The 26483-nt window shown below is 40.7% G+C and overlaps 1 protein-coding gene across 4 annotated transcripts in view; it reads left to right on the top strand.

Annotated features, from left to right (window-relative positions):
• The window catches only part of rab6ba (RAB6B, member RAS oncogene family a), a 77571-nt gene that overhangs the window by 29984 nt on the left and 21104 nt on the right, over positions 1–26483 (top strand). For 3 of the 4 annotated variants that reach the window (XM_031311730.2, XM_031311731.2, XM_031311732.2), the window contains exons 2-3: positions 13390–13448; positions 25816–25869. In XM_031311730.2, the coding sequence (XP_031167590.1) occupies positions 13390–13448; positions 25816–25869 (113 nt within the window). Of the gene's footprint in view, positions 1–10448; positions 10454–13389; positions 13449–25815; positions 25870–26483 lie in introns of those variants that run through there. The other variant, XM_031311733.2, reaches the window with a different exon arrangement.

The raw sequence follows: 26483 nt of genomic DNA, 5'->3' as shown, positions 1-26483 counted from the left end.
ACTCCTTTAGTTTTGGAGCTTGCTGATGAGGATGCGATCGTATAATAGAATTTGTTGGCTAAGCGGTCGGCATCACTTTGCAACAGATGCGTCTCTTGCAATAATGCAATGTCGACATTTCTCTTTAAGTAGGGCTAGGGTGCTGGCGCGCTTGTGAGGTGCATTCAAACCACCACAGTTCCAAACTAAAAATGTAAGATCACCCATTATCAAAAAAGATGTGTTCTAAATGAAGACAAATGTGGAAAAGCAACATGCTGATACCCTTTACCTTGTCAATTCCCAACAACAGTGCATCCAGAATAAAGTCCCTCACAGCACAAAACATGTAAGACACAGGACTAAAACACATGAGACAGTGACACAAGAGGGGGAAACGGAGAGGGGGGGGAGAAGAAGCCGCCATGCTAACACTAAAACTAGGTCAGTGATCAGAGGTCAAACACGGGGCAGTACAGGGAAATAGCGAATATGGGCCATGTTAACCTGCTTGTAAGATCAATTTGGATCCATACTAAATTAGCTTTGATGTAACATTTCTCATCAACAAAAACAAAAACAAACAAAAAAAAAAAAAAGTAGATGGTGGCGAACACTTTTCAACAAGACAGAAATGCCACCACGGGCGGGGATCTCCGTGCAGCCTGCAGAATTGCCTGTCTGGTTGTGTAACGGAGCACATTAAAAATCAGTGTGCGATTGTCAGTGTTGTTGCTCCTCTTTGCGCTGTCACTGTAGATTCGGTGAGCTCTCATAATTTCGATCTGGACATCTGACAATTCCGGGAACCACTGGGGCAGAGAGCGCGAGAGAAATTGAATAGCATTAGAGCCTTCTAGCCCTTCCTTTAGCCCGATAATGCGAATATTGCATCTACGGTTTCTGTCCTCCATATCTGCCAGCTTCACCTGCAGCTCTTGGAAAGTTTGGCCGTAGCCGTCAAGAGTATTAGAATTGCTCTCCACGGCCGTTTTGAGAGTGTTCACATCAGATCTGATAGCACCGAGGCTAGCAGTCAGGGATGCTAGCTGAGCATGTATAGCAGTTAGCTTCTCGTCGCTCCGAGAAAAAAGCGACTCAAGGTAGCCCTTCTGTCTCTCCAGCACCGCATCTGCCATTGCGTCCATGTCAGCACGTTGAGTTTTGTTCTTGTTTGCCATTCTGCTTCAAATGACTCTGTCGAGCACAAAATGATAAAATATCAGTGGTGGAACCACAAAAAACAACTATTTGACGAGGTTAGGCCGGGAGCTAAAACCCTAAGCTGCCATCTCTGTCGAGCTGATCACGTGACTCCAGATTTTGTCTGAAATTAATAAAAAATGTCTAAATTTATCCAAATTTGTTATAGAGTTACCATTTTGAAGTCTGAAAGTGCCATAATTGCGTTCAGCATCCTCTAAAACCTCTTAAACCACTCCAAAATTGTAGAAACTGATCACACAGTGCAAAATCTATTGTCAATCAGGACGATTATGCTAATTATGCTAATTGTGCTAATTATGCAAATTGATCAACATACGAAAATTAGCATCCGGCAGTTTCTGTATGCTGAGGACCCATACTTCACATTTCTGCAATAAAACTTGGTACTGGTGTACTCAACATTTCCGGGTTCACAATGGGGCTCTATGGGCTGGCTACTAGACTAAGACCGATAGCAGAGAGGGTGACTCGGCGAACAGCAGCCCGGTAACTTGTTGCTCTCTCTAATATAACCAATATCAGCTGCTCTGTTTAGGCTACAAAATGTGCATGCAGGCTGAAATTGAACCGTGCGGTTTTATTGGGATAAAGCTATAAGCAGAAGGAATATCTGCTAGCTGCTAGGCTAATGTGTAATGGTAAACACACAGAGTATGGTAACCACATATAGCAGAGCTTGCAAACTGTGGCTTTTTTGTAGACAACGCGAACATTGTCAACATAACTCTCTGGAAATCCAAAATACTTTCACACTTTCACACACTTCAGTGAAAGAGGAGGGGGCTTAAGTTCTGTCGATGGGTCTCCAGCATCTGCAGTTGCCATGGTAACTTTTGACAGCCTCTAGCTTAGTTAGAGGAGGTTGATGACTCGCAGCACTTCAACACGTGTTTTTTTCCGCTTGACAAGCCGACCGGACGTGACATGGGGGCGTGGCAGTATCGACGATTCTATTTTTTAATTCGATATTCAAGATTGTGACTTAATTTCGATCGATTTCAATTTAAAATTGAAATTGTGACACCCTTAATTCCTAACATAGTGGCACGGTAAAAAGCAGATCCACCAATGCATAACCATGCAGGAGAGAGCTAGGCTTAACATACCTGGCCAATGGAGCTTTGTTATTTTAACAGTGTCACGAAACGTAAAGGTTACAAGCAAGAGGCAGGATGTCATAGTTTCCTTCTAGACAGACAAAATGCAGACAAAGCTGGATAATTCTACATTTTATTCACATAAACGTATAGCTGCAAAGAACTTACTCTTACCAGTTACCAGTTATGTGTTTGTCACACATTATTCTAGGTATGTGGGGATGAAGGTGGGTCCCGCAGTTTGCCTGAGGCAGCCTCACATCTATCTATTATTGTTGATCGGTTTAGGGATTTGCTGGTATGAAAATTGCAAGATCTTGAATTATTCTCTCACTGGAGGTAGGTCCTGGGATCCAACAATGTTAAGACTTTTGTTGTAACATTGTTATAAACACCTTCCAACGATGCTTTGGGTGAAGTAAACTATGACATGATGCTGATTCCAACGTGACATCATGACTTTGCGTAAACATACACGCCCACTTTCCTGAAGCCAAGTGGCGTGTTATCTGTACGCATTTTGAGCTATCCGCGTGTATGTCTACGCTGTATACAGCGGACGTAAACATACACGGCACTTTCTATTTTTCACTTTTTTCACTTTATCTGCACGCATTTTGAGCGCCGTATACAGCGGACAGGTTGGGTTTAGGAAAAGAAGAACGGGGTTGGAGTTATTAAAAGAAGAAAGCGACGGTTGAGTTTAGATGACGTGACACGCGGGACATGATCCCTGGTCTCCTGGGTAAAAGTCCTGTGTTTGACCCATCCACCCCCCCGACCAACCTCCCTACGCGGATTTTCGCCCTTTCATACTACTCACTACGGCATCAATTCACGCAATCGCAAGGTAATGTAAGTCAATGGAGGCCAAACGGCGTTGATAAACATGCTAAAAAGCGAGTATGCGTCTTGATAACACGCCAATAATGGCATACAAATTTGCGTATCATACATACACCACTTCATGAGATCAGTCTGCTGATTCTGTCTGTTTAATAGCCCTTGAGCAAGGCACCTGATCCTAAAATTTGTGTCAACCAGAATTTCTTTTCTAACAAAGTATTCTGTCAAATGATGTAACTCACATGCTGGTAGTTAATGTTTGTGCAACCTCCATGTACAGTTGTGATAGTCAGGTATATATCAAATTAGCATTAGCAACTCTCATCTCTCAAACTAGAGAGTTTGGTTGTAGAAAGATTTTTCCATGACATGGTACCTGCTCGACTCGCATCGACTCTACTCTCCTTTTTTGGTTTTCCATTATGATAAAAAGTCCCTGGTACCTGCCAACAGGTACTTTTTTTAGTATCACCTCCGTCGAGGTTCCAAGCGAGGTGAGGCGATACCAAAAGGTGACGTGAAAACCTGCAAACTACTGATTGGTCGGAGAGAATCGTCACTGATCACTGCGTCATCATTGCTAGCAACAGACGGGGGGGTCCTGAACAAACTCGCCATTTTTAAATAGTTTTTTTTCTGCCTCTAGCTTCTTTAGAAACAAAATGTGTCTTCTGGCAAACCGCCACATGCCGAGAATCACAAACACACACCTTCCACGTTCTGTGTGTGTGTTGCGTTAGGTCACAGGAGTTTCCTGCGGTGTCGCTATGACGACCAACCACGCTCGCCTCACGCATGAGGCGGTACTAAATCTGCAATGGAAAAAGGAGGACGGGGCGCTGCGGCCGAGCCGAGTAGAGTCGACTCCAGCAGGTACCATGTAATGGAAAACCGCCATAAGGGTGGCAGTTCCATTTAGATTTTTTAATGTGTGTGTAATTCGTTAACTTAGACTGAAGGAAATTCATTTGGAGGCCAACTGCTGTTTGGCTTTCTCCTGTTGGGTTCTGTATGCCAGCTGCTGTGACTATGAATAAACAAGTACACAGATACATGAGTCCATATCTCTCCCACTGTTCTGTATCTTCTCCAGGTCTCTGTGCTCCTCTTCCTCAGCAAGGACAATCATGAATAACCACTTACTTGTCTCTGTTTCTTCACTCATTGATAAATATTAGATATCTGCCTCTCTCCAATGTGCCCAGCTCTCATCCCGGTGTCGTGCAAAGGCAAGGCATGACACATACTGTTTTATTTTTATCCATCTTCTTATGAGTGGGAGTCGGGCCCGCAGAAAGCACTGCCATGCTCTGATTGGCTGCCAAGTCCTTAAGGGTATTCCGTGAAGCCTGCCGCCAGGTGACCAGCAGCATTTTACCTGGTTGCTCGGCACACAACTGCACGGCTGGATGGACAACTTAGTTTGTTATCAGCTTTATAGAGCTCAGTAAGGAGTAGTATTTGGAAGTTTATTTAAGAGAGAGCCTTATTTGTTAATCTAAAAAGTACATGTAATTGTCAGTTGAAGTGTATCTTACGCCTACCACTCTTCATAAACACAGCACACACACACGTGATTCAGAGGGTCGCGCAGGGTCATGGTACTGCACTCTCAAAAAAAAAAAAATCTGGATCCCTCAGTTTTGTCTAATTTTAGACCTATTTCTAAACTTCTCTTTTTATCTAAAGTCTTGGAGAAGGTTGTTTTTAATCAACTTTAATCATTTTTAGATGACTTTAGTATTTATGAAAAGTTCCAGTCTGGTTTTAAGCCCCGTCACAGTACTGAAACTGCCCTTCTAAGAGTCTATAACAACCTTCTCTTAGCGGTCGACTCAGGAAAATCTGCTGTTTTAGTGCTCTTAGATTTGACTGCTGCCTTTGACACGGTCAAGCACTCTATCCTCTTATCCCGACTCAAACAAAGTGTTGGCATTATGGGCATAGTCCTAAAATGGTTTGAATCTTGCTTGACAGATAGGAGTTTTGCTGTCCACCTTGAGAATTGCTCTTCATCTGCTGCCCCTCTTTCTTGTGGGGTCCCCCAAGGTTCCATTTTGAGACCCATGCTCCTTTCTCTGTACATACTGCCCTTAGGGCCCATTTTAAAAAAACATAACATTTCTTTCCATTGTTTTGCAGACAATGTACAAATCTATTTGCCTGTAAAAAACAATGAGAGGGACAATATCTAGCCTTTGTTGAACTGTTTGGTTGGATCAGAATTGTCTCTGTCTCAATGATAATAAGACTGAAATTGTTGTTTGGTCATGCTGTACATTTTAGTGCCTGTGTAGATGCTCTTGGTACTTTAGGTTCCCATATTCGACCTTTTACCAAGAATGTGGGTGTGATTTTTGACAGTGCTTTTAAATTTGACAAACAGATTAGTTCTGTTGTTAAAACCAGTTTCTTCCAGCTGAGACTCTTGGCTGAGGTCAAGCCCTACCTGCTATGCAAAGACTTTGAAAGAGTCATACATGCATTTATTACGTCCCGTTTAGACTACTGTAACTCTTTACAGTCGGTTACTGTCGTTTACAGTTGGTCCAGAACGCAGCAGCTCCACTTTTAACTGGGAATAAAAAGCGTGACCACATTACACCGGTTTTGGCCACGCTCCACTGGCTTCCTGTTTGTTTCAGGATTGAATTTAAAATTGTATTAATTTTCTTCAAGATCTTAAATGGGTTGTCGCCTTCTTATTTATCGGAGCTCTTACATGTCCACACACCTGTCAGAGCACTGACGTCGTCCAATCAGATGCTCCTCCATGTGCCCAGATCCAGGTTAAAAAACAAAGGTGAGTGAGCCTTTTCATTGGCTGCTCCAAACCTCTGGAATAGTTACCTGTTCATATAAGAACAGCTCGGACCGTTGAAACATTCAAGTCCTTGCTTAAGACCCATTACTATGCATTGGCTTTCAAATCAAGTTGAGCTTTGATATCTTGACCTTTTTCTACTGTTGGTTATTTTGTATTGTATATTGTGTATTATTTGTGTAGATTATCTCTTTGATTTTTGGAGCTTGTTAAGCACTTTGGTCAACTATGGTTGTTTTTAAACGTGCTATACAAATAAAATTGAACTGAACTGAACTGAATTCTTGGAGCAATTTTGGGGATAGGTGCCTCGGCACTTACAGGGGAAGTGTGTGTGTGTGTGTGTGTATGTGTGTGTGTGTGTGAGAGAGTGTGAGATTGCAGGACTATTCCTTAAGGAAAGAAACGTCCCCTTCTTAAACTTCCCTTGGAAAAAGTTCTAATTTAAAGTTTATTTTAGACCCTCCTGTAAATTCCATTTGCACATGTCCTGATAAGTCTGAAAAAAACTAAAGTCTTGATTTTTGTCATTAAGAGTGTGAGTTTTTCTATTTCAATCACATCCATTCAAAACAATTATCTCCAGTTCTTGTGATATCTCGTAGGCATTTATCAATTTTGTTCTAGCATATTTGTTACACGTTTGTTTTTTTTTGTCACTGATTATGTAGGTGTAGAGGTGAGAGATTCCTTAACGAACTCATTTTATGGTTGCATAGTTCACAAATGGCAGAGCCTAATGTGAGCCCAACTGTGCAGGGCCTTTAACATGCCGTAAAATTGCATTTTGATCTCTTAAGGGATGCCTTGATGAGGTGTCTGCTGACTGTGCTCAGCAGAACTCTGCTGGTGAAAGTGCAGGTTGTGCAGCAGCAGGTGCTCAGTCCTCTTCGTTAATTGGCCCTCATGTTGCTAACTCACTCCACTAAGTCTTTGAAGCATCACACCAAGTACAGACTTCATTAAAACCATGCCTATAATTGGAATCCCACCACGCAGGTTTGCCCTATCTGTTACTATTTATTAAGCTGTATAAGACAACTGCATAACTGATAGCTTACAAAGTGTGGTAATAGTTCAAGAACAGTACATTGTATTTATATAGTTCTATGAGAAATAATTGAGGAGGGAGCTAACAAGTTTGCTAACGGGCAGTTAGCAAATTCGGCTCTCCCGCTCTCCTTCCACTAAAACCCCAGCACTGCAAAGACAGCTTGCTGTTGGTCAACAGCACACATTTACCTGTCAAATTCCCCAAAGTTCAACTCATGCGGAACATTTAAGCAGGCTAATTTTGCATCCTTGTGTGGATCCTCTCATTGCCGAGATTCCGTTGGAATTAATAGATTTTGCTCTGAAATGTAGCTGTTTTCATTCCTGGGGTGTGCAGGCCTTTAGGCTTGAGACTTCAAATATTTGACAGAAAACCTGTGTTGTGAACTGGGGCCATGGAGTTTAAAGGATGAAGGCATTTTACAGGTGTTTAAGATATAATAAAAGGTGCCAATGAGTTGCATTGTTGCTGTTTTTGGAGCTTGACCTATATTAACGTATATCCTTGCCTGTGCTGCACTGATTTTGACAATCTGTCTCAATACAATACAGTCTGCGCGATACTACATCGCTGGAGCAATCCTTTAAACATGTTGAAGATGTTCTATGATGGGGCATTCAACTTTTTTTTTTTCCAGTGCAACTACATTTGCATATAACACAAACAGTATTAGTCGTTAGGGGTGGGCGATACTGGGAATTTTGGTATCGATCCGATACCAAGTAAATACAGGGCTAGTATCGCCGATACCGATACTTTTTACTTGTAACGTCACGATCATTGAATCATTTTGTGATTTTGCCTTTAGTTAGTTGATTATGATTATGATAAAACACAGGACAAAGATTTTAGGCAAATCTAAATGTTTTTAATTACTAACTGGAACAATATAAAACAATGTAACGGTATAATAATAATAAAATAATATAACAAAATATAAATATAACAGTCAACAACACAACCAAAAATACCTTCCATTACACACAGATATCTGTGAAAAATAGTCAGTTGTGCAAAACAAGTAAACAAAAGCAGAGAGAGAGAGAGAGAGAGAGAGAGAGAGAGAGAGGGGTATCGATCCGATACCAATACTCATCTTGGAATCGATACAATCGATATTTAGATTGATACGCCCGCCCTATTAGTCGTACAAGTCTTGATGTCTACTAACATTAGACGATCCCATCAGATGGTACTGTCTATTTTTCATGCCAGCATGTGGACTTCTTCTAACTGCAGGTCTTAATGGAATATGATGTCGTTGAGTTCACATACATCGCTGCACTAGGATGTTAAAGATTGAAATGCCTTATGCAACCTCATGAATTCATCCTCTCTAACCCCTACTGCAGCTACATAATAGAAAAGAAACCACAGAAGAAACCACAGAAAAGTTACCACAGCCATTTAAATAAAACGATGTACTGTAGTGCTGGAACAGCATAAGTCTTGCAGCAAAAGCAGGTAAAATTGAATAGGGATCATGTTGTTAAAGGCAGGGCTCTTAATCAGGACATTATCAAGAAATCACAACAAACCATGTAGCGTCCCGTCCCTCCACAGACAGTTACTAATTACGTTAACAAAAGAGGAACACATTAGCATACTCATTTTGAGCTCCTCCTTTGAGTCCAGTAGCAGATCAGGACTTGAATGAGCTATTCTTAAAATAAGCCCACTGGGTCTTTATTAACAGGCGCAGGTTAGCTTGGCTGATGAGCGCTACATGTAGGCGGTTTGGGTGAATTAGTCTGCTGTTTTCAGAAGACATGTTGTGAATGGTGGACAGCTTACTCCTGTCATTAAGGGGGCCATTTGCACAAGAGGACTTGTACACTTTAATTAGAGTGTGACGGTAATCAATAGGTGCCAGACATTGACGAAAAAGCTAGTTTGAATAGCCTAAATGTCCAGATCAGACATTTGCACAGATGGCCTGGAATCACAAAACTGGGTGCTATCAATAAATGTTGCATCATTGCTTTCACAGTGAAGGGAATATGTACCATTATGTAGTTTAATACCAAACCAGTCAACCTTTTTTATCTATCCTTTTCATGTTTGTGATGAGTACTCGCTAAACTTACTCATGTGGATTATAGGACATTGTTTTTGTACAAACAATTTCATTAGAAGATGGTATTAGTCAATTTTAACACTTGTTTCTCATGAATCTTAGCTTCCTGTAGTTTAATGGTTCCTTCCCTTTGAAAATGAATAAACTACAGTTTTCTCTGTAAACCCAATGCCCCGTGAGAACACTCCTCTATTACGACCTAAATAAAAAGAGGTTATTGCTGTTATCTCTGCTGCTGCTTCGGATTTTACTTTTATGTCTGACTAAAGCTTATCATTTGCATCCCATCATAATCTCTAAAATAGTGTTCAGTGTTAATGGCAAAAATGATATGAAGCTTATTAAGGGGAAATGTTCAGAAATGCAGAGATAATTCAGAAATGTAATCAAAAATCTGCCTAATCATTTCTCTTCTAGCAGAAAATTCACTAAATTATTGCAGCCACGAGCGTAACTAACCTTCTTGCTTTCACCCCAGTAAATAAATTCACACAAACAGACCTGGAGTTATATCTTAAGATATTGACAAAAAAAATGGAATACCACACTCAGTTCAGCCTTTAAAGATTTTGAGAATACTGTAGGTTGGATCAGGACATTAAAGGGCATGTTAATGTTTCCCTGTAGTACTTAGCTATGTTATTCAATGTGCATCATTATACTGTTTTATACATACATCCAAGTGAAATCAAATTGTGCTAGTCTCCCTCTCTGGGGAAGGAATGTGGGTGTCTCTTCAGATTTTCTTCTTTCAGCAGTGACTGAGAGGCACAGAGAGTGCTGTCTCATGTTGCCTAGTGTCCTCCTCTGAGGATGAGTCAGCAACAAGGACGTTGGATCAGACTCTCCATTCTAATGTGGCCTGTCCTAATAACCACTGATGTGAAGGCATGCTGTGCCGAACAACTATTCACGGTGGAAAATAGTAACTAAACCTCATACTGTAAAGTCAATATTGTCAATGTGTAGAGCTGCAATTGATGATTTTCAATGTGCAAATGTCTGGTAATCATGTAACTTCAGCTTCAATACAAATTGGAACAATATGTTCAAGTTTATTTTTTTAAAGGTTGGGATGCCTCCTGTCTGTATTTATAACTTCACTTTCCTCCATGTCTGCCCAAATTACGTAACCAGGCAGCTGGCAACGTGATTGGGGCAGACATGGACTTTTTATATTTGAAAAACGTTCCTAGAGTCGAGAAAAGCTATTTGAAAACCTGTGACTTGGAGCGCATGCCCCAGGCAAACAATTCTCAGTGACCTGAATAGTCACAGTATCCAGTTACACTTTTCTACCATTGCACGGTATATACCGTCATATCGCCGTAGTTAGTAGGAGCACAGTGGTTATGTCAACATAATACATAATAATGTAGTTAGCTAATGATATGCTAACTCTTGGCCTTGGAAGTATCACTAGGTCACTGTACGTAACTAGTTAGCCAGGCATGCTAGTGTTAGCGGCTTACATTAGAGCAGAAAAACATTCCTTACATTTTTGCTCTGTGTTTTTGGTTTTAGAAAAGTGATTGAACAAAAGGTATCACCCTTTATACTTTTTAAACGCTGAGTACCACTTCTACTATAGCTCCGTCACGCATACAGAATTGGACTTTAGTAGATGAGTCAAGATGGAGTTTTAATTCCAAATAGACCATGACTGAGTTAGTAGAACTAGATAAAATAGCAGGTATCTGTCTAAAGTAGGACAGCTCTGGAGCTAAGTAAACTAGATGATGTATTGATGAATTAGCATGAGATCATTAGCATAATCAGTAGCTGAGCGTCAAATCCTGTCTTGCAGATATGGAAACCAAGTGAGGGCACAGACACATGTAATTAATCTGCCTGATTAAAACTCTTCTGTAAACCGTTGTATTTGGGTGCCCATTTGATGAACTGTGAATTAAAGACAGATTATGTTTACTGAGTGTGCCTGTGCTTGCAAATTTTGAGGACTCGGTCACACTACATTTCTTTCACATTGATAATTAATTGAAATTCCACAAATATGTAATAACATTCTGGAATGGAGCTGTACAAAAACGATGTTGCATGTTGCACTGGGGGGATATGTAGATGAGTAGACTTAGGTCTATTAGTCAAGACTCAATAAGATGAAATGTCAGTAAAGTGGTAGTCAGCCCCATCCAGGGCGTGGCCAGTGTTTACAGGCTGATTAGACTTAACTGTAGCACTTTGGATCTGTTCCACTGGAGTTTTATTGATAGAAGATACTGGCTCTGCTGCTAAATGGATATAAGAAGAGGATGTGATTGATTTCCGCTGGCTTCCCCATTTTCTTTGCTCCAGTCCTCCTTATTAACAAAACCACTAAGGATAAAAAAAAATCTGAAAACCATATACGCCATCTATCAAAGAGTGAACCATGTCTCAACAGCCTTCTTTCAGAAGTGATTCATTCTGGTATATCATACCTTATGCTCCTAAAATGATGAATTCATTATTGAATTAACTCCCTCAGCTTCGTAGCTAGCTCCTGTCAGCTCCATGCCTCGATCTGAGCATTACCATTACTATCAGTATACGGGTGCACTAGGCCTATCATTTTAGCGTCGGCTGATTTTACTACAAAGATCCAAGAGACGGCTGGCTTAACCACAGTCAGCTGTCGCTAATCGCTGAAAAGCTATGCCAATGTTTACTCTAGTTTTTCCTCGAGTTGTATCTGCAGCCTTTTTAGTTGCCGCTTTTTCAGCTTCAGTCTTTCTTTTTCTTTGCCTTTTTAGCGGGGCGGGCAGTTGCAATTAACTGCAGCAGTGGCAACTTTTGCTGAGTTTTCACCTCCATTCTCCAGTAGACTTGCAGCAACTCCAGTAGCAATGAAAAACTAACTCAGGCTCATACACGGGAGGGGTAGAGGACTCGCAGCAGGGCAAGGAGGCATTTCATTGGTTCTTTCCAGTGTTGGATTATTGGGTTAGAGCAGGTACAGATGACAGATATTTTTTGCTCCTTTTTCACAGCCCATACATTATTTATTGCTGTCGGGGTATAAAGACAATTTCAGCCAATATGTAAAAAAAAAAAGTATATATTGGAAAATGTTACCAACCCTGCCTTTAAATTCAGTTTCATTTCATAATTAGCTCTGACACCACCAAACACCATAAATGTTATGTTTTCGTTTAGTGATGACTAGAGTTGGGACGATTTGCAGTTTCGCTGGTCCGGTCCGGTGTACGAGGCTAAACCGGTTGGATTTTATGCTAACAGGTTGAACCAGCATTTGTCACTATGTCTGCTTCTGGCAAATTAAAAAGTACCTGACATTAGCAACCTGTGCCGATGGTGTCAAGGCACCAAATCCAACATGTACTACAAGCAGTGTTGGGCATTACTAGTACTAGTAGCATTACTAGTTTACTTCTTCTCAATAGCAATTTTCAGTTTTCTGAATTAAATAGCTTTTCAGTAGCTTAAGTTAACTCTTTTATTGATTAAGTAGTGCGGTAGCTTCCACACAACCTAACGTACTTTTCCCCAAGCATTGTGAAGCTTTCTGCTGCATCACATTTTGATTCTAATGTCGCCACTCTGTGATTAGTACATGGAAATACGTACATGACATCACATTTTTCCTTTCAGCTCTGCCCACTTTAAATCATTGAGAAAAGCATGGACAAAAAGAGAAATACAGAATTCTCACATTGTGAATAAGAAAAACTCTTGTAACATTAACAGAAATGTGTGTTCGTGTAGAGCCACATCACTCCTAGTAAGAAGATGATTGAGAGAATAAGGTTTTCAGGCCTTTAAAACCAACCAGATGTAATTTAATTAGACTTAATTAAGCAGTTTGTTGGCTAGGTGGCATTCAGTTTCAGTGCTATGCAGATGACAGACAACTGTAATGGTCTGCAAAACCTATTGAAGCCCTTGAATTCTGGTCTTTTTTCTGGAAAGATGGTTGACTTTTCCCTGAGGTTTCCTTTACTTAAGGAAAAATGAGTTTGCATCTTTGCATCTCATCACCCTGTTCTCCCCATTGAATATATTAAAAGTGAAAATTACGTGGTTCGGGAACAGAAATAATGCCAGTAGCGGCGGCAGCAGCATTGCAATTACATCTGGACCTGATGCCACTGCTGACCTCCTGGTCACCCCCACAAACAGTAATGAGCTCCCTGGGCAGCAGTGACAGCCATGACTGAAACCATAACCACCAATCCTGCTGTTACCTTTATTGAGTGTCTGTAAAGAGGAAGACAAAGCCTCTTGTCTTTCATTTAATGCATTCTGTCTTTTTCTTCTCTTGCAGTTGGAAAGACGTCTCTGATCACACGGTTCATGTATGACAGCTTTGACAACACATATCAGGTAGGTGCTACGGCAGGCTCACAGAGGGAATATTTTGTCTCTAATGATCAAATTTGTCTCTGTTGATCATCTTTCCTTTGATAGTGAAACATACACCTTCAATCTTTAGTGCGTAACTTTTTGATATAAATGATCGTCCGTTACATTCAAGCCATTGCCAAATGAGTTGCTACAAAGCTAATTAAGACTATCAGCTCCACACCACTCTCTCTGGATGTCTCAGTATGACTATATTCAGAAGATTGGGGCGTCTGGTGACTTTCCCACGCAGAAACTCAAGTGAAGATAATGACCTCTTCTGAAGAGTCAATCATGTTTTTAATCCTCCGTGTCCTCCTTGGCTACTAGCAACTGTGTGGAGGAGGGATGGGGGGGGGCGGTGCGAGGTCACGGAAGGCTTGTATCATGTGGACGCGCAGACAGTGTTGTTGTCTTTACTTAGAATTCCTCATGGGGGAGACAGAAACTGCGCACTATAGCTTCAACACAAATCAAAGACAAAGATCAAAGACATAATCAAGAAAATAAATTCACCAGAAATAACTCTGTGTGTGTGTGTGTGTGATTGCAATGTAATTGCATGCACGAACAACGAGGACATTTTTAGCCAACATGAATGTTAAAACAGACACCTTCTGAACTAAATAACATCAGGAGCACTGTGGGCCCTCAAGTAATCACTATTTCTAACCCTGTTCTCTAAAGCAGCCTAATCTCACTCGTCCTTCTAAAAACAGAATATTGCGTATGCAGCCACAGCACTTATAGAGGTCTTTGCACACGTCTGCAGACACACAGAAAATGAACCCTGCTGTATTATTGCTTTATAAGCAAAACGTATCTACTTACATAGTAATAAAAAAGGAATCAAAAATAAATCTCACAATGCTTATTCTGCCCTCCTTCTCATATAGTTAAGTGTGTGTGTGTGTGTGTGTGTGTGTGTGTGTGTGTGTGTGTGTGTGTGTGTGGCTCTTTATTGAGGGAATGTACAGTGTTATAAGCCTGTGCATTGTGTAAAAAAAAACATAAGTAGATTACCCTGAACACACTGATATACCATCAGCATATGTGAGCACTGAACGTGAAGAATACATAAGACGTAACTTTTGTTTTGCTTCAAGTAAGAAGTACTTGATACTATTTGACCAAAACCTGAACCTTACCTTGTCAGACTGTACAATATCTCTATTTTAATTTGAGGAGTTGTTTATTTCAGTTAAAAACACCTGTGAGTTGGAAAATACATTTCCATCAGGTATAAAATTGTCAATCAGGCTTGCTATCAGGCCAGTAGAGTTAATAATTTCCTGCAGCCTCATGGTCCTTCTAAAGGCCGAGTGTTAATCTGGCCCTGCCTTTAAATCATCTCCAGCAGTCTCTAAAGACAGCCTCAGTTCTTGATCCAAGCAATGCCTCCTTTTCCCTCACCTCTTCCATCTAACTTGACTTTCTTTTCCTCTTCAGTATAAACATCTTTAATTAAAGCTTGCTCTCTATCACCAGGAATGGAAGTTTATTAAAGGAATAGTGAATTGCGGGGAAATATGGCAGATTTTGTTACCTTTTGATGGAGCCAGGCTAGCTGTTTCCAGTTATTGTGCTAAGCTAAGCTAACCAGCTGCTGGCAGTAGCTTCTCATCTAACTCTCTGCCAGAAAGCAAGTAAGCATATTTCCCAGAATATCACATTTTTGCATTGAGAGAGTTGCATTGCATGGAGAGCTGGAGAGGGTTGAACATTGTCAAAAATATTGTTCAGCTTGTTAATGTGCCTGTTAGTTTTTTTAATCATATTATCAGTGTTGCTACAAAGACCTGTCTTGTTTGGTCTTACTTCATCCTGCTAACCCTGCAAAAAAGGAGGAAAAGGATAAAATAGTCCCTATTTTTCAGTGTTAGCAAAAGTACTGTGCTGCACTCTAATGAGATTTGAATGGCTCATTGTGTGTGGATTAAATTGTCTGTGTTAGCGCTGTGATGCTGTGCTTTCACAGTTGCTGCTGCTGTATCCTCTTATATTTCTACATTCATAAGTCATGAAAGATTACAGAGCCAGACATTTCACACTGACTGTTTGGGCTAACGTCTTTGTGTTGTTAAGCTGCTGAATCTTCGTGATGCATTGATGTTTCTTTAAACATCTCTTTGTCACAAATTGCTGTGGAACAGGCTTATAGTTGGGCAAAGTTGGCTGTGGACTCGGCTGGGAAGCAGAATTATTATAACAGCTTTCTGCCAAACAACTTCCCTTATCAGTGTCTCAATGGTGGGAAAATAAATTCATCTGTTCATTGATAAAAAAAAAGGCAGGGATGATTAGCTGCTGGTAGAATGCAATGGTGCCTCTATATTTTGAAGTCCATTATTAGTATTTCTGGACCCAAAGTGTCCCTTAACACAGTGAAGTTAGGAAACAAAAAATATTGTTGAGTTAAAGGGGGCAGAGACGTGAGGCACAGATACCGCCTGACGTGAAAGGGACAGGTGTATTCTAGTGTCCTAAAAACAACACAAAGTTAGTTATTACTGATTTGGTTAACTTATCAGCACAGTGAACAGTCTCAGCAGCAGCACTCATGGAGGCAATTTAGGTACTTTGAAATCCTAAGTGCCCAATTGCTGCAATTTGCATCACAATTCATACTCTGAGTCATAACTCAGTCAAATCTATACACAGAGACATGATACACAAATTTGAAACTTCAGTGTCACTTACACCTTTCTGAGGATACCATTATATCTGATGTCATAGGGGGAACAACGCTCCACAATTACCACATTTTTAGGATTTCTACACTGTCAAAGTAATCCAGTGATAGTTGTCTGTTCATCCGTCGGTGCATTACAACAGGATCTCCTGTACTAATAGCTAAGTCAGCATACTTTTATGCTGGCAATTTGACAAAATGTAAACAGATATAGGCTAAAAAGTTGTAGTCCACACTAGGGCTGAACGATGAATCCTTTTCAAATCGAAATTGACATTTGAAAGAATGCGATTAGCTAATCGTGAAGACCGCGATTAATCAAATGTGAATATTTAGTCAAATGTTGTGGTATAACATTTTTTATTCCTCTTTTTATTATTATATTTTGTGTTTTTTCATAAGATAAATGCTGGAATAATGTTACATATCACAGATTGTTTACAAAAATGTCCAATTTTCAGTGGATTTTTCATTTATTTTGTATAACTTTATTTAACATGTATGCTGCTGTTGAACTGAGGCAGATCAGAAATTTTGGTTTACAGGAAAGAATTGGTTTTTTTATTCATCCATCCATCCATCTTCGTCCGCTTATCCGGTCTCGGGTCGCGGGGGTAGCAGCTCCAGCAGGGGACCCCAAACTTCCCTTTCCCGAGCCACATTAACCAGCTCCGACTGGGGGATCCCGAGGCGTTCCCAGGCCAGGTTAGAGATATAATCCCTCCACCTAGTCCTGGGTCTTCCCCGAGGCCTCCTCCCAGCTGGACGTGCCTGAAACACCTCCCTAGGGAGGCGCCCAGGGGGCATCCTTACCAGATGCCCGAACCACCTCAACTGGCTCCTTTCGACGCGAAGGAGCAGCGGCTCTACTCCGAGCTCCTCACGGATGACTGAGCTTCTCACCCTATCTCTAAGGGAGACACCAGCCACCCTCCTGAGGAAACCCATTTTGGCCGCTTGTACCCTGGATCTCGTTCTTTCGGTCATGACCCAGTCTTCATGACCATAGGTGAGGGTAGGAACGAAAACTGACCGGTAGATCGAGAGCTTTGCCTTCTGGCTCAGCTCTCTTTTCGTCACAACGGTGCGATAAATTGAATGTAATACCGCACCCGCTGCGCCGATTCTCCGACCAATCTCCCGCTCCATTGTTCCCTCACTCGCGAACAAGACTCCAAGGTACTTGAACTCCTTCACTTGGGGTAAGGACTCATTCCCTACCTGGAGAAGGCACTCCATCGGTTTCCTGCTGAGAACCATGGCCTCAGATTTAGAGGTGCTGATCCTCATCCCAGCCGCTTCACACTCGGCTGCGAACCGATCCAGTGAGTGCTGAAGGTCACAGGCCGATGACGCCATCAGGACCACATCATCTGCAAAAAGCAGCGATGAGATCCCCAGCCCACCGAACTGCAACCCCTCTCCACCCCGACTATGCCTCGATATCCTGTCCATAAATACTACAAACAGGATTGGTGACAAAGCGCAGCCCTGGCGGAGGCCAACTCTCACCTGAAACGAGTCCGACTTACTGCCGAGAACCCGGACACAGCTCTCGCTTTGGTTGTACAGAGATTGGATGGCCCTGAGAAGGGACCCCCTCACCCCATACTCCCGCAGCACCTCCCACAGTGTCTCCCGGGGGACCCGGTCATACGCCTTCTCCAGATCCACAAAGCACATGTAGACCGGTTGGGCATACTCCCAGGCTCCCTCCAGGATCCTTGCGAGAGTAAAGATCTGGTCCGTTGTTCCACGACCAGGACGGAATCCGCATTGTTCCTCTTCAACCTGAGGTTCGACTATCGACCGAACCCTCCTTTCCAGCACCTTGGAGAAGACTTTACCAGGGAGGCTGAGAAGTGTGATACCCCTATAATTGGCACACACCCTCTGGTCCCCCTTTTTGAAAAGGGGAACCACCACCCCGGTCTGCCACTCCTTAGGCACCGTCCCAGACTTCCACGCAATGTTGAAGAGGCGTGTCAACCAAGACAACCCCTCCACACCCAGAGCTTTAAGCATTTCTGGACGGATCTCATCATGATTTTTTTATTGGAATTGTTTATTTTATTATTACAGTTTTAGCTTTTGTGATAAAAGTTATGTTTATATATATTTAGTTTGACTGCGTATTAATAGTAATAGTTGTAAAAGTAAAGTAATAGTGAGTAAACGTTGTTCTCATCCTTGCATAAGAATAGTATTAGTCTGTCTGTTACACAGGGAATATTGAACTTTAGCTAAATTTAGCAAAAAAAAATCGCAAATCAAATTCTAATCATAATATTTGGCAGAAAATCACAATTAGATTTTTCCCCAAATTGTTCAGCCCTAGTCCACACACATTATATTATACTTCCTGTTTGTAGTCCCCAAATTATTGAACTATGGTTCCAAAAGTTGCATTATTATCCCCAAAATAGAAGTAAGACAAAGAATAATAATGAGAATCTGTGAATATTAATATCTTTCATGTTGCACTATCAATATATTTCTTTACATAAGTGAGGCTTAGAAGGTCAGGATGGAATCGTTGGGTTAGAGGGTGTAGATTGGGGGTGTTTTTGCTTTATTTCAGTCCAGTATAATGCAACGTGTTACGACTGTAGTGAGATTAATATCGTCATAAATAAGGCCTATAATGTATGGATAGTAAATGTGAGACGATCATTTCCTGCATCATGCCCCGGCCTTGTTGTGATGAGGCCTGAAGGGACGGAGATCTCTTGTCACCCTCGCTTTTTTCAGCCATGTCCTCCCATCTTAAGTGGGCAGACAGCGTGCTCACAGACAGATAGCATCTGTTTATTTAATATTGTCCCCATATGCTGTTTAATGCCAGTCTCTGCCCCGCACTATTCTAATGGCCTGTGCACCAAATGATAACAGCAGCCAGGGAGGAATATGAAAATCAGTTGGTTATTTTATGTGTGTGTGTGTGTGTGTAAAACAAAGTCATTTGAATTCACCACTTTACCCAAAAAACAGCCTCTTCATTCCCTTCTTACATTCACCTTTTTTTTTTTTTACCACAACCTGTGATTTGTAGCCAAAGATCAAAGCCAAAGATCAGTCTATCCTAAAAGTGTGTGTGTGTGTGTGTGTGTGTGTGTGTGTTTGCATGCCACTTCTCTCTCTCCCCGGCTCAGTGACAGGTAGGGCTGTAAATGATTTTTCCGTCTTTTTCTAGCCCAACTCCAGAGAGACCTTTGAGTATTAATTAAAATGCTGCATGCATTAGCTCGGTTTGCGTGTTTATGCTGCTGCTCACAGGGGAGACTAGATTTGCCCAGTGAGGGTGGGAAGATGTTGTGAATGTGAGCCTGCAGGAGAAATCTGTCCTGATGAGAAGATTTATGAAGTCACGGTTTCCAGGTATACATTCTGAATCACCACATTTTTTTTTCAGTTTTTGTTTTCATGTACCTCAAGCTGTTAGATTTGAGGTGATCCAGTTCAATCCTAGCAGTGTATTTAGAAGCCGAGGGCCATCAGAAAGGTGAAACCGAGCGTGCTAGTGGCTTTAGTCAGCAGGAGGATGTGAGCGAGGCGAGCCAGATTTGCAGCAGGCTCCCATCAGGCAGCCACCCAGCCGAAGGAGACAGAGGCAGGCAGCACGTGCTAAAGGGCTCAGAGCTCTCCAGAGGCAGAAAGCTTTTGTCAGCTGTGGTGGAGCTGCCAGTCAGGCCTGGCCACCAGGCTGTGACTGCATCTGGCTGCTGTGCCCAAATACTGCACTATTTAACGTAGCAACTGGTGAATCTGATTTTTAAAAATAAATAAAATATCAGGCTTTGGGACAAGTTGAAGCAATGGATAAGACAATAAAGATTTATATGTTTTACTTATTACCATTTTGGTCCTCTCTCTGTATTTCGGTTGAATATTTCATTATACTGAATTTGAAAGTAGTTAGCAAAACGTTTTTGCACATAATCTATCAAATATGTATTACCCTACTAATCGCAACTGAATCGTTTACATAATTTTTTCGATCAAAAATGCCAAAAATAATTGGTTCCAGCTTCATAAATGTGAGGACTTGCAAATTTCCATTATCTTTTGTGATAATAAATTAATTATGTTTGGGTATTAGTCAGAAGAAACCTCTTGTAGGAAAAATGTGATGGTCATTTTTCATTTTCTGATGTTATGTAGACTAACAATCTATTGTTTGACAAAACAATGAGAAGATTAATTTATGTTGAGACTAATCATCAGTTGCAGCACTAAAACACAAATTCTCCAGCAACAGTGTAAAGATAATGTCTAAACGTTATCTTAGTTGATAACAGGAAATTAATCTTGAGCAATTTTGATAATTGATTAATCATTTAAATCAGTTATTAAGGAACAATGCCAAAAACTCTCTGGTTTCAGCTTCTTAAATGTGAGAATTAGCTTTTCTCAGTGTTCTATTATTGTAAATGACCGGTTTGAAGTTGTCACCTTGCGTTCTGGGAGCTCTAATCCTCAGTTGTCTCTTCTAACTCTATTGTAGCCAGCCAGGGTGATGCGTTTCTCTCTTTGCTGTTGCAACAATTCTGCTGTCATGGTTAGAAGATTGGTTCATCTTAAATTAATGTCGAAGTTGGGTACAAATCTACCCATGATGCTTTGCGACACAAGTAAAGTGAGTTAAATAGACTAATTATGAATCAGCACTGGCGCGACTCATTACTGTGGTTACAAATGTGGCATGCTGTAATTGTTATGTTCTACATATATTATATACACAGCCTGCTGTCTGACAGAGAAGGCATGGTCATAGATTGATGAATTCCCTCTTGTTCTGGCAGTAAATTCCAAATTAATCTGATTTTGCGTGTTCACAAACTGCTGTCAAATATGGCGCTGTGAGCAAATGCCAGTATGCTCACTGTGACTCCAGATCTATTGGTTTAACAGCATCACTGACAGATGGAGGACCTTGAAAGTCCTGGTGGGAGCAGCAGTAGTCTCGCATTACCAGACCCTCCTCCACAGCGCTGCGGAGGAGGGCCTGGCTAGTCCACACAGCATTCTGGGACGGGAGAAAAACATGCTCTGGTTTATTGGCATTTCTTTAAACCAATCACAATCGTTTTTTTACAATTTTCACTCTGTTAGAAATCACTACACACAGGCTTGAAATACACACATACTCAGGACCTACACATGCACAAATGGAGATGTCAGAGTGAGGGGACTGCCGGAGCTGGACCAGCACCCTGAGCGACTGGGGAGGTACAGTGCCTTGCTCAAGAGCTAGCTACCAATTCACACTCCGTACTTTGGTCCGTACGGGGACTTGAACCAGAGACCCTCCGGTTCCCAGCCCAACTCCATATGGACTGAGATACTGCTACCTTCCTCTTGGGTGGAGCTAAGTGACGGACGGAGCCACGACACCACTGCTACATAGTCTCAGGAAGGAACTTGTTTTGGTGGAACATGTGATTGGACTCAGATTGGACAGATAGTCTAGCTAGCTGTCTGGATTTACCCTGCAGAGATCTGTGGAGCAGTTAACCATAGTCCTCACAAATCCACCAGAGGTTAGAACGCCAACACAAAGAAAGCAGAGAGTAACGGACACCCAGCCGAAATGAGGGACATCCGGCAGAATTTCCAGCGGCACCGGAAGTGGAACGTCGTGGATATAGACTAGAGCAGCAGTGACGGAAGAAGTATTCAGATTCACTACTTAAATACCACCAATTAAAAAAAGATTTCAAAAGTATTCCATGTTCAAATCCTCTGTTTGTTAAAGTTGCACGCAGTGATTAAAGCCAAATGTGGCATTTCTGTTTGTTCATAAATCTGTGAACATCTTGTTGGTGCAAACACCCCCAAGTTTGGAGTAAACGGCAGGTCTAGCGTCCTCCATGACCTCCTCACAGGTGAACCCTGAGAAGTAGTAAACAGTAAAGCCTGTGCTCAGTTTAAAGAAAGGCACTCACTGGAATCAGTAGCAGGTATTTTCTATGAGACTGATTGTCAGACAATAGAGCTGGGCAATATATCTATATTATATCTATCGTGATATGAGACTAGATATCGTCTTAGATTTTGGATATCGTAATATGGCATAAGTGTTGTCTTTTCCTGGTTTTAAAGGCTGCATTACAGTAAAGTGATGTACTTTTCTGAACTTACCAGACTGTTGTAACTGTTCTGTTATTTGCCTTTTACCCACTTATTCAGTATATTCACATAACTGATGATTATTTATCAAAAATCTCATTGTGTAAATATTTTGTGAAAGCACCAATAGTCAACACTACAATATCGTTGCGGTATCGATAATGAGGTATTTGGTCAAAAATATCGTGATATTTGATTTTTCTCAATCGTCCAGCCCTATTAGACAATCCTGCTGGATTACAGGATTGTTTTCTGGAATAATCCTGAAGTGATTATGACAAAACCTGCTGTCACTGTAGAGTCACAATCATCCCTGATCCATCACTGCAGTATTGCTGCTGAAACACACTAATCATCTCATTAGTTTCTTTCAGAATTCACCGGGATAAATTGTGTTCTGTCTGAATGTAAATATTAAATACAATACAACTTTGTTCAGGTATTGCTCACATTTCCCCATGTGTCCGTCCAGTCATGTTACTTCCATTCCCATCTGGCGTCACAGTATTATTTGTCTGAAAACGTTTCACATAACCCAACTGTGATTTCCATCTTCATTGCCTTAGAGCACCAGATGAGTCATCATGTTTGAGTGCATACAAACCCACTGTAGCACCTACCCTGCTGCCATCACCCGATTGGTTAATAGCAGAACATGTGATTGTTACAAACTACTACGTCTAATTGTCTTTGAATTTTTCTCATTGTCTTAAACGTACAATATGTAGTTTTCTGCCGCTAGGTGCCTCTTGATAAAAACAATCAAAACAATGGACCGTAAACACGGACTTTTGATGACGTTGTGAAGTTGCGTGGAATTATGGGAGTTGTAGTTTTCCAAGTTGAACACCATCGGCGATTAGAATGCATCTGTTCCTGGACGAGTTTACCCATTCAAGTTTTATTCACGTTACGTTTAGTAACGTGTAATAATGTTTATTCATGTCATTCTAATGAAATAGCTGCAGTTTCCCCAACATAATTAATTTTTGATTAATCGATTGATTAATTTTTTTATTTATCATTTTGTCTATAAAATAGTTAAAGATACCAATTATATACTGTATGTCTCAAACCCAAAGCTTTTCATCTTACAATGAGCTACTGCCACTACCAAAACTAAAACAAAGAACTATTTGCAAATCCAGTTTGTTGCTGGTAATGGTAAGATTACAAGAGAAAAGAAATGAATATTTAAGATTATTGTGCCAATGCAAATGCTAGTTTTGATCAGCCGGCATGGTTGCTTTAAGACCCAGTTCGGAGTAAATGTTAATGAATCTCTAAAAAGATGTCTCCTGGTGTCCCCACATCTAAAAGTCATGTCAGAATCAGTTTATTTAATGATGATTTCACATGTGAAAAAATATCTTAAGCCCAATATCTTAAGGCCTTATTCAGGTAAAACGAGTGAAATCTCTCAGATCCCTTAAAAGCATATTTTGACCTAGTCCCTGGCAAAATGAGCCAGAGTGCCATGGTCTTTCTTCTAACGATGTGTGTTAGTTAAAAATTGAAAAGGAATATGAATAATTGCTGTCTGTGTGGGATTCTATATTTATAACTGGAGCCTACAGCACCTCTGCTATCCCCCAGGGAAAACTCCTGCCACATCTCTATGCTTTTAACTTTATTCAAGCTATTGTGTCAACAATGTCACACCAAATCAGCAATATTAAATGTTTTCTCAGTGGACCCGAATGTTCAAAGCTTTCTTTAATTTCAAAGTTATGTTTATGGGCTTTGTAGCGAGTCAATTTAACCAAATTAGTGCTTTTAACTTCTAGCACAGTGAGTTTTTTAAGTCTGTTATGCAAGTTGGTAAACACTTTTCAAGCATATTCTGCCAGAATAAATAGGGGAGTTAATTTGGAAGTGCATGAAATCCACCTGTCTGTTTTGGGGCTGATACAGCCAAAAAAGTATTTTAATTTTGCTTACTATAATTTTGTATGAAGCACTTTATAATTATAATTCTTTGAGGCTGTTTATTTTCAGCCTAGCAGTGCTCGATCTGACTGAGTGTAAAGGAAGAGTATAAATGACGTCCTGTTTTCATGCCAGACTCTCTGAGTTAGGCCACTGTTGTAGCCGACATCACCAAGGAAACGAGTGTGTGATCAAGCTGCTGATGCTTAACTCTGTCAAAGTGGGCAGTGGGTACCCTGCTGGACGGCCTAGCATAGACAAACACAACAGATACACCCACAACAAAATACAAATGTAATAGAATGTATCTTAGTACAAATACATTTTATCGAAATGAAATCAATGTGGCTGTTTAAATACAAGCAGGAAACTGCACCCTCCCTGTCAGCCTATCAGACCCCTCAGCCAGCTGCAGGATGTGCTCCAGCTGCTCAGTGCTGGAGTTTGCAGGCTGGGGTCACACAAGCTTAAAACATGCAGCTGGGGACTGCTGCCTAATCCTGGGTCAGTCCTTTACCTGCTGCCTTTAAGCCTTTTACACCCTTGTCCCCCTCACACCTACACTGAGACATCAAACATCTGGAAAGCACCACTAACCACATCTGCCTTAACCAGCTGTAAAAAAAAAAAAAAAAAAAAAAAAAAAGTCATTCCGAACTCTTCTGTCTCTTAAAATGCACCTTTTCTTCTTAAAATTATTTAAAGTGCATACTTTCCAAAAGAATATTAGGAAGATTTCTAACACATGGTCCATGTCTGCAAAACAGTAGTAGAATAGTTACTGCTAATACTGAATTTTATAATAATTAGCATTAGTGATTTACAAGCACTGTGTTGTTTATTTTGAAAAGAAGCCATCTTTGTGATTGTGAGGTCTGGAAGTTTAATGTCAAGTGTCTATAACTGAACAGTTCTGGCATCAAAAAAACAAATTCAGTTACACAAAAAAAAAAAAAAAAACAGATTTGCAGTTTATCATTGATTTCTAGGTTTTGATTCATCCAAGCCAGAGCACGTGATGATATCACGACAGGCAGCAGAGCAGAGAGCCGGGGGCTTGGTCCCTTGAAGAGAACACAGTGCCATCTGCCTTGGGACACAATACGGGAATGATTAGATTGCTATTTTGAATAGCAAATGTGAAATGATATGACCCATGATTTTAGCGGCTCATTTAAGTGTAAAACCATATTCAAACATTACAATTGTTCTGATAATTGAAGTGAAATATTTGCACAATAATAGCTGACATACTGTAACCTGTTTTGAATTTAAAAAGTGACTGCATTTGATGATCAATTCAAAAGATATTAGAAACTAAAAAATAATCAGAGTTGAATCAACAATCTTTTTTTTTAAGCTCCATAATGTAGTTATTTGTTTATAGTGCTGTTGTATTGGACTGCATTATAGTGTACTGGAATCCATACATGGAGTGATGTGAGATGATCAGGCCTGTAATGAACCATGGATCTAACAGTAATCTGTCTTCCTTTTTTCTCTATAAGTTGCATTATTCAGTTCCTCAGCAAATCCTCTGTTCTTTGCTTTTCGAGGTATTTACAGTGATGTTGATCTACGGGTATCTTCTTTCCCTAGGCCACAATTGGAATTGACTTCCTGTCGAAAACCATGTACTTGGAAGATCGAACGGTAAGAACCTCAGTAACAGCTGTATAATGTCATGACGAAGATGTTAAATGTCTGTAATGTGTCAGCAGTGCAGTAACTCCTTTCAAAAAAAAATACTGTACAACTGCTCATCACTACAATAATGCATGTGCTGAAATGTTACTCTGCAGTACTGATGAACAGCATGTCGTCTGTGTAGCTTGTAATATGTAGATGAATACTATCTGTATGCATGTCTGTTTATCTTTGGTAATCTTTCATACAGCAGTACAACCTTGTAAGTGTCATCACACTGCAGACCACTGTTGGAGAGAATCGTCACTAGGGCGACACGGGACATCCTGCATAAACCCACAATTTTTAAATAGCCAAGCTACCATCAAGAAACCGCAATTTTTTTATCATGCGATCCAGAATTTTAAAAAATGGCAGCCCGTAAAACTCCAGCATACAGTATGTGAGGGTTGCAGCGATATACCGGTTTCACTGTGGCATGAAAATGTACGGTTATCATACTTTGTACATTCGCTTATCTACGGTACCAAAAGGGAGACTTTTTACACATACTCCCATTAAAAAATGGTTTCAATTATAACAAAGCAATTGTTCAACCAAAACAATTGTTTTCTGAGATG

Source organism: Sander lucioperca, chromosome 11 (assembly GCF_008315115.2).
Source record: "Sander lucioperca isolate FBNREF2018 chromosome 11, SLUC_FBN_1.2, whole genome shotgun sequence".
NCBI lineage: Eukaryota > Metazoa > Chordata > Actinopteri > Perciformes > Percidae > Sander > Sander lucioperca.
Note: the sequence above shows the minus strand (reverse complement) of the source record. Positions and strands in the feature narration are given on the sequence as shown.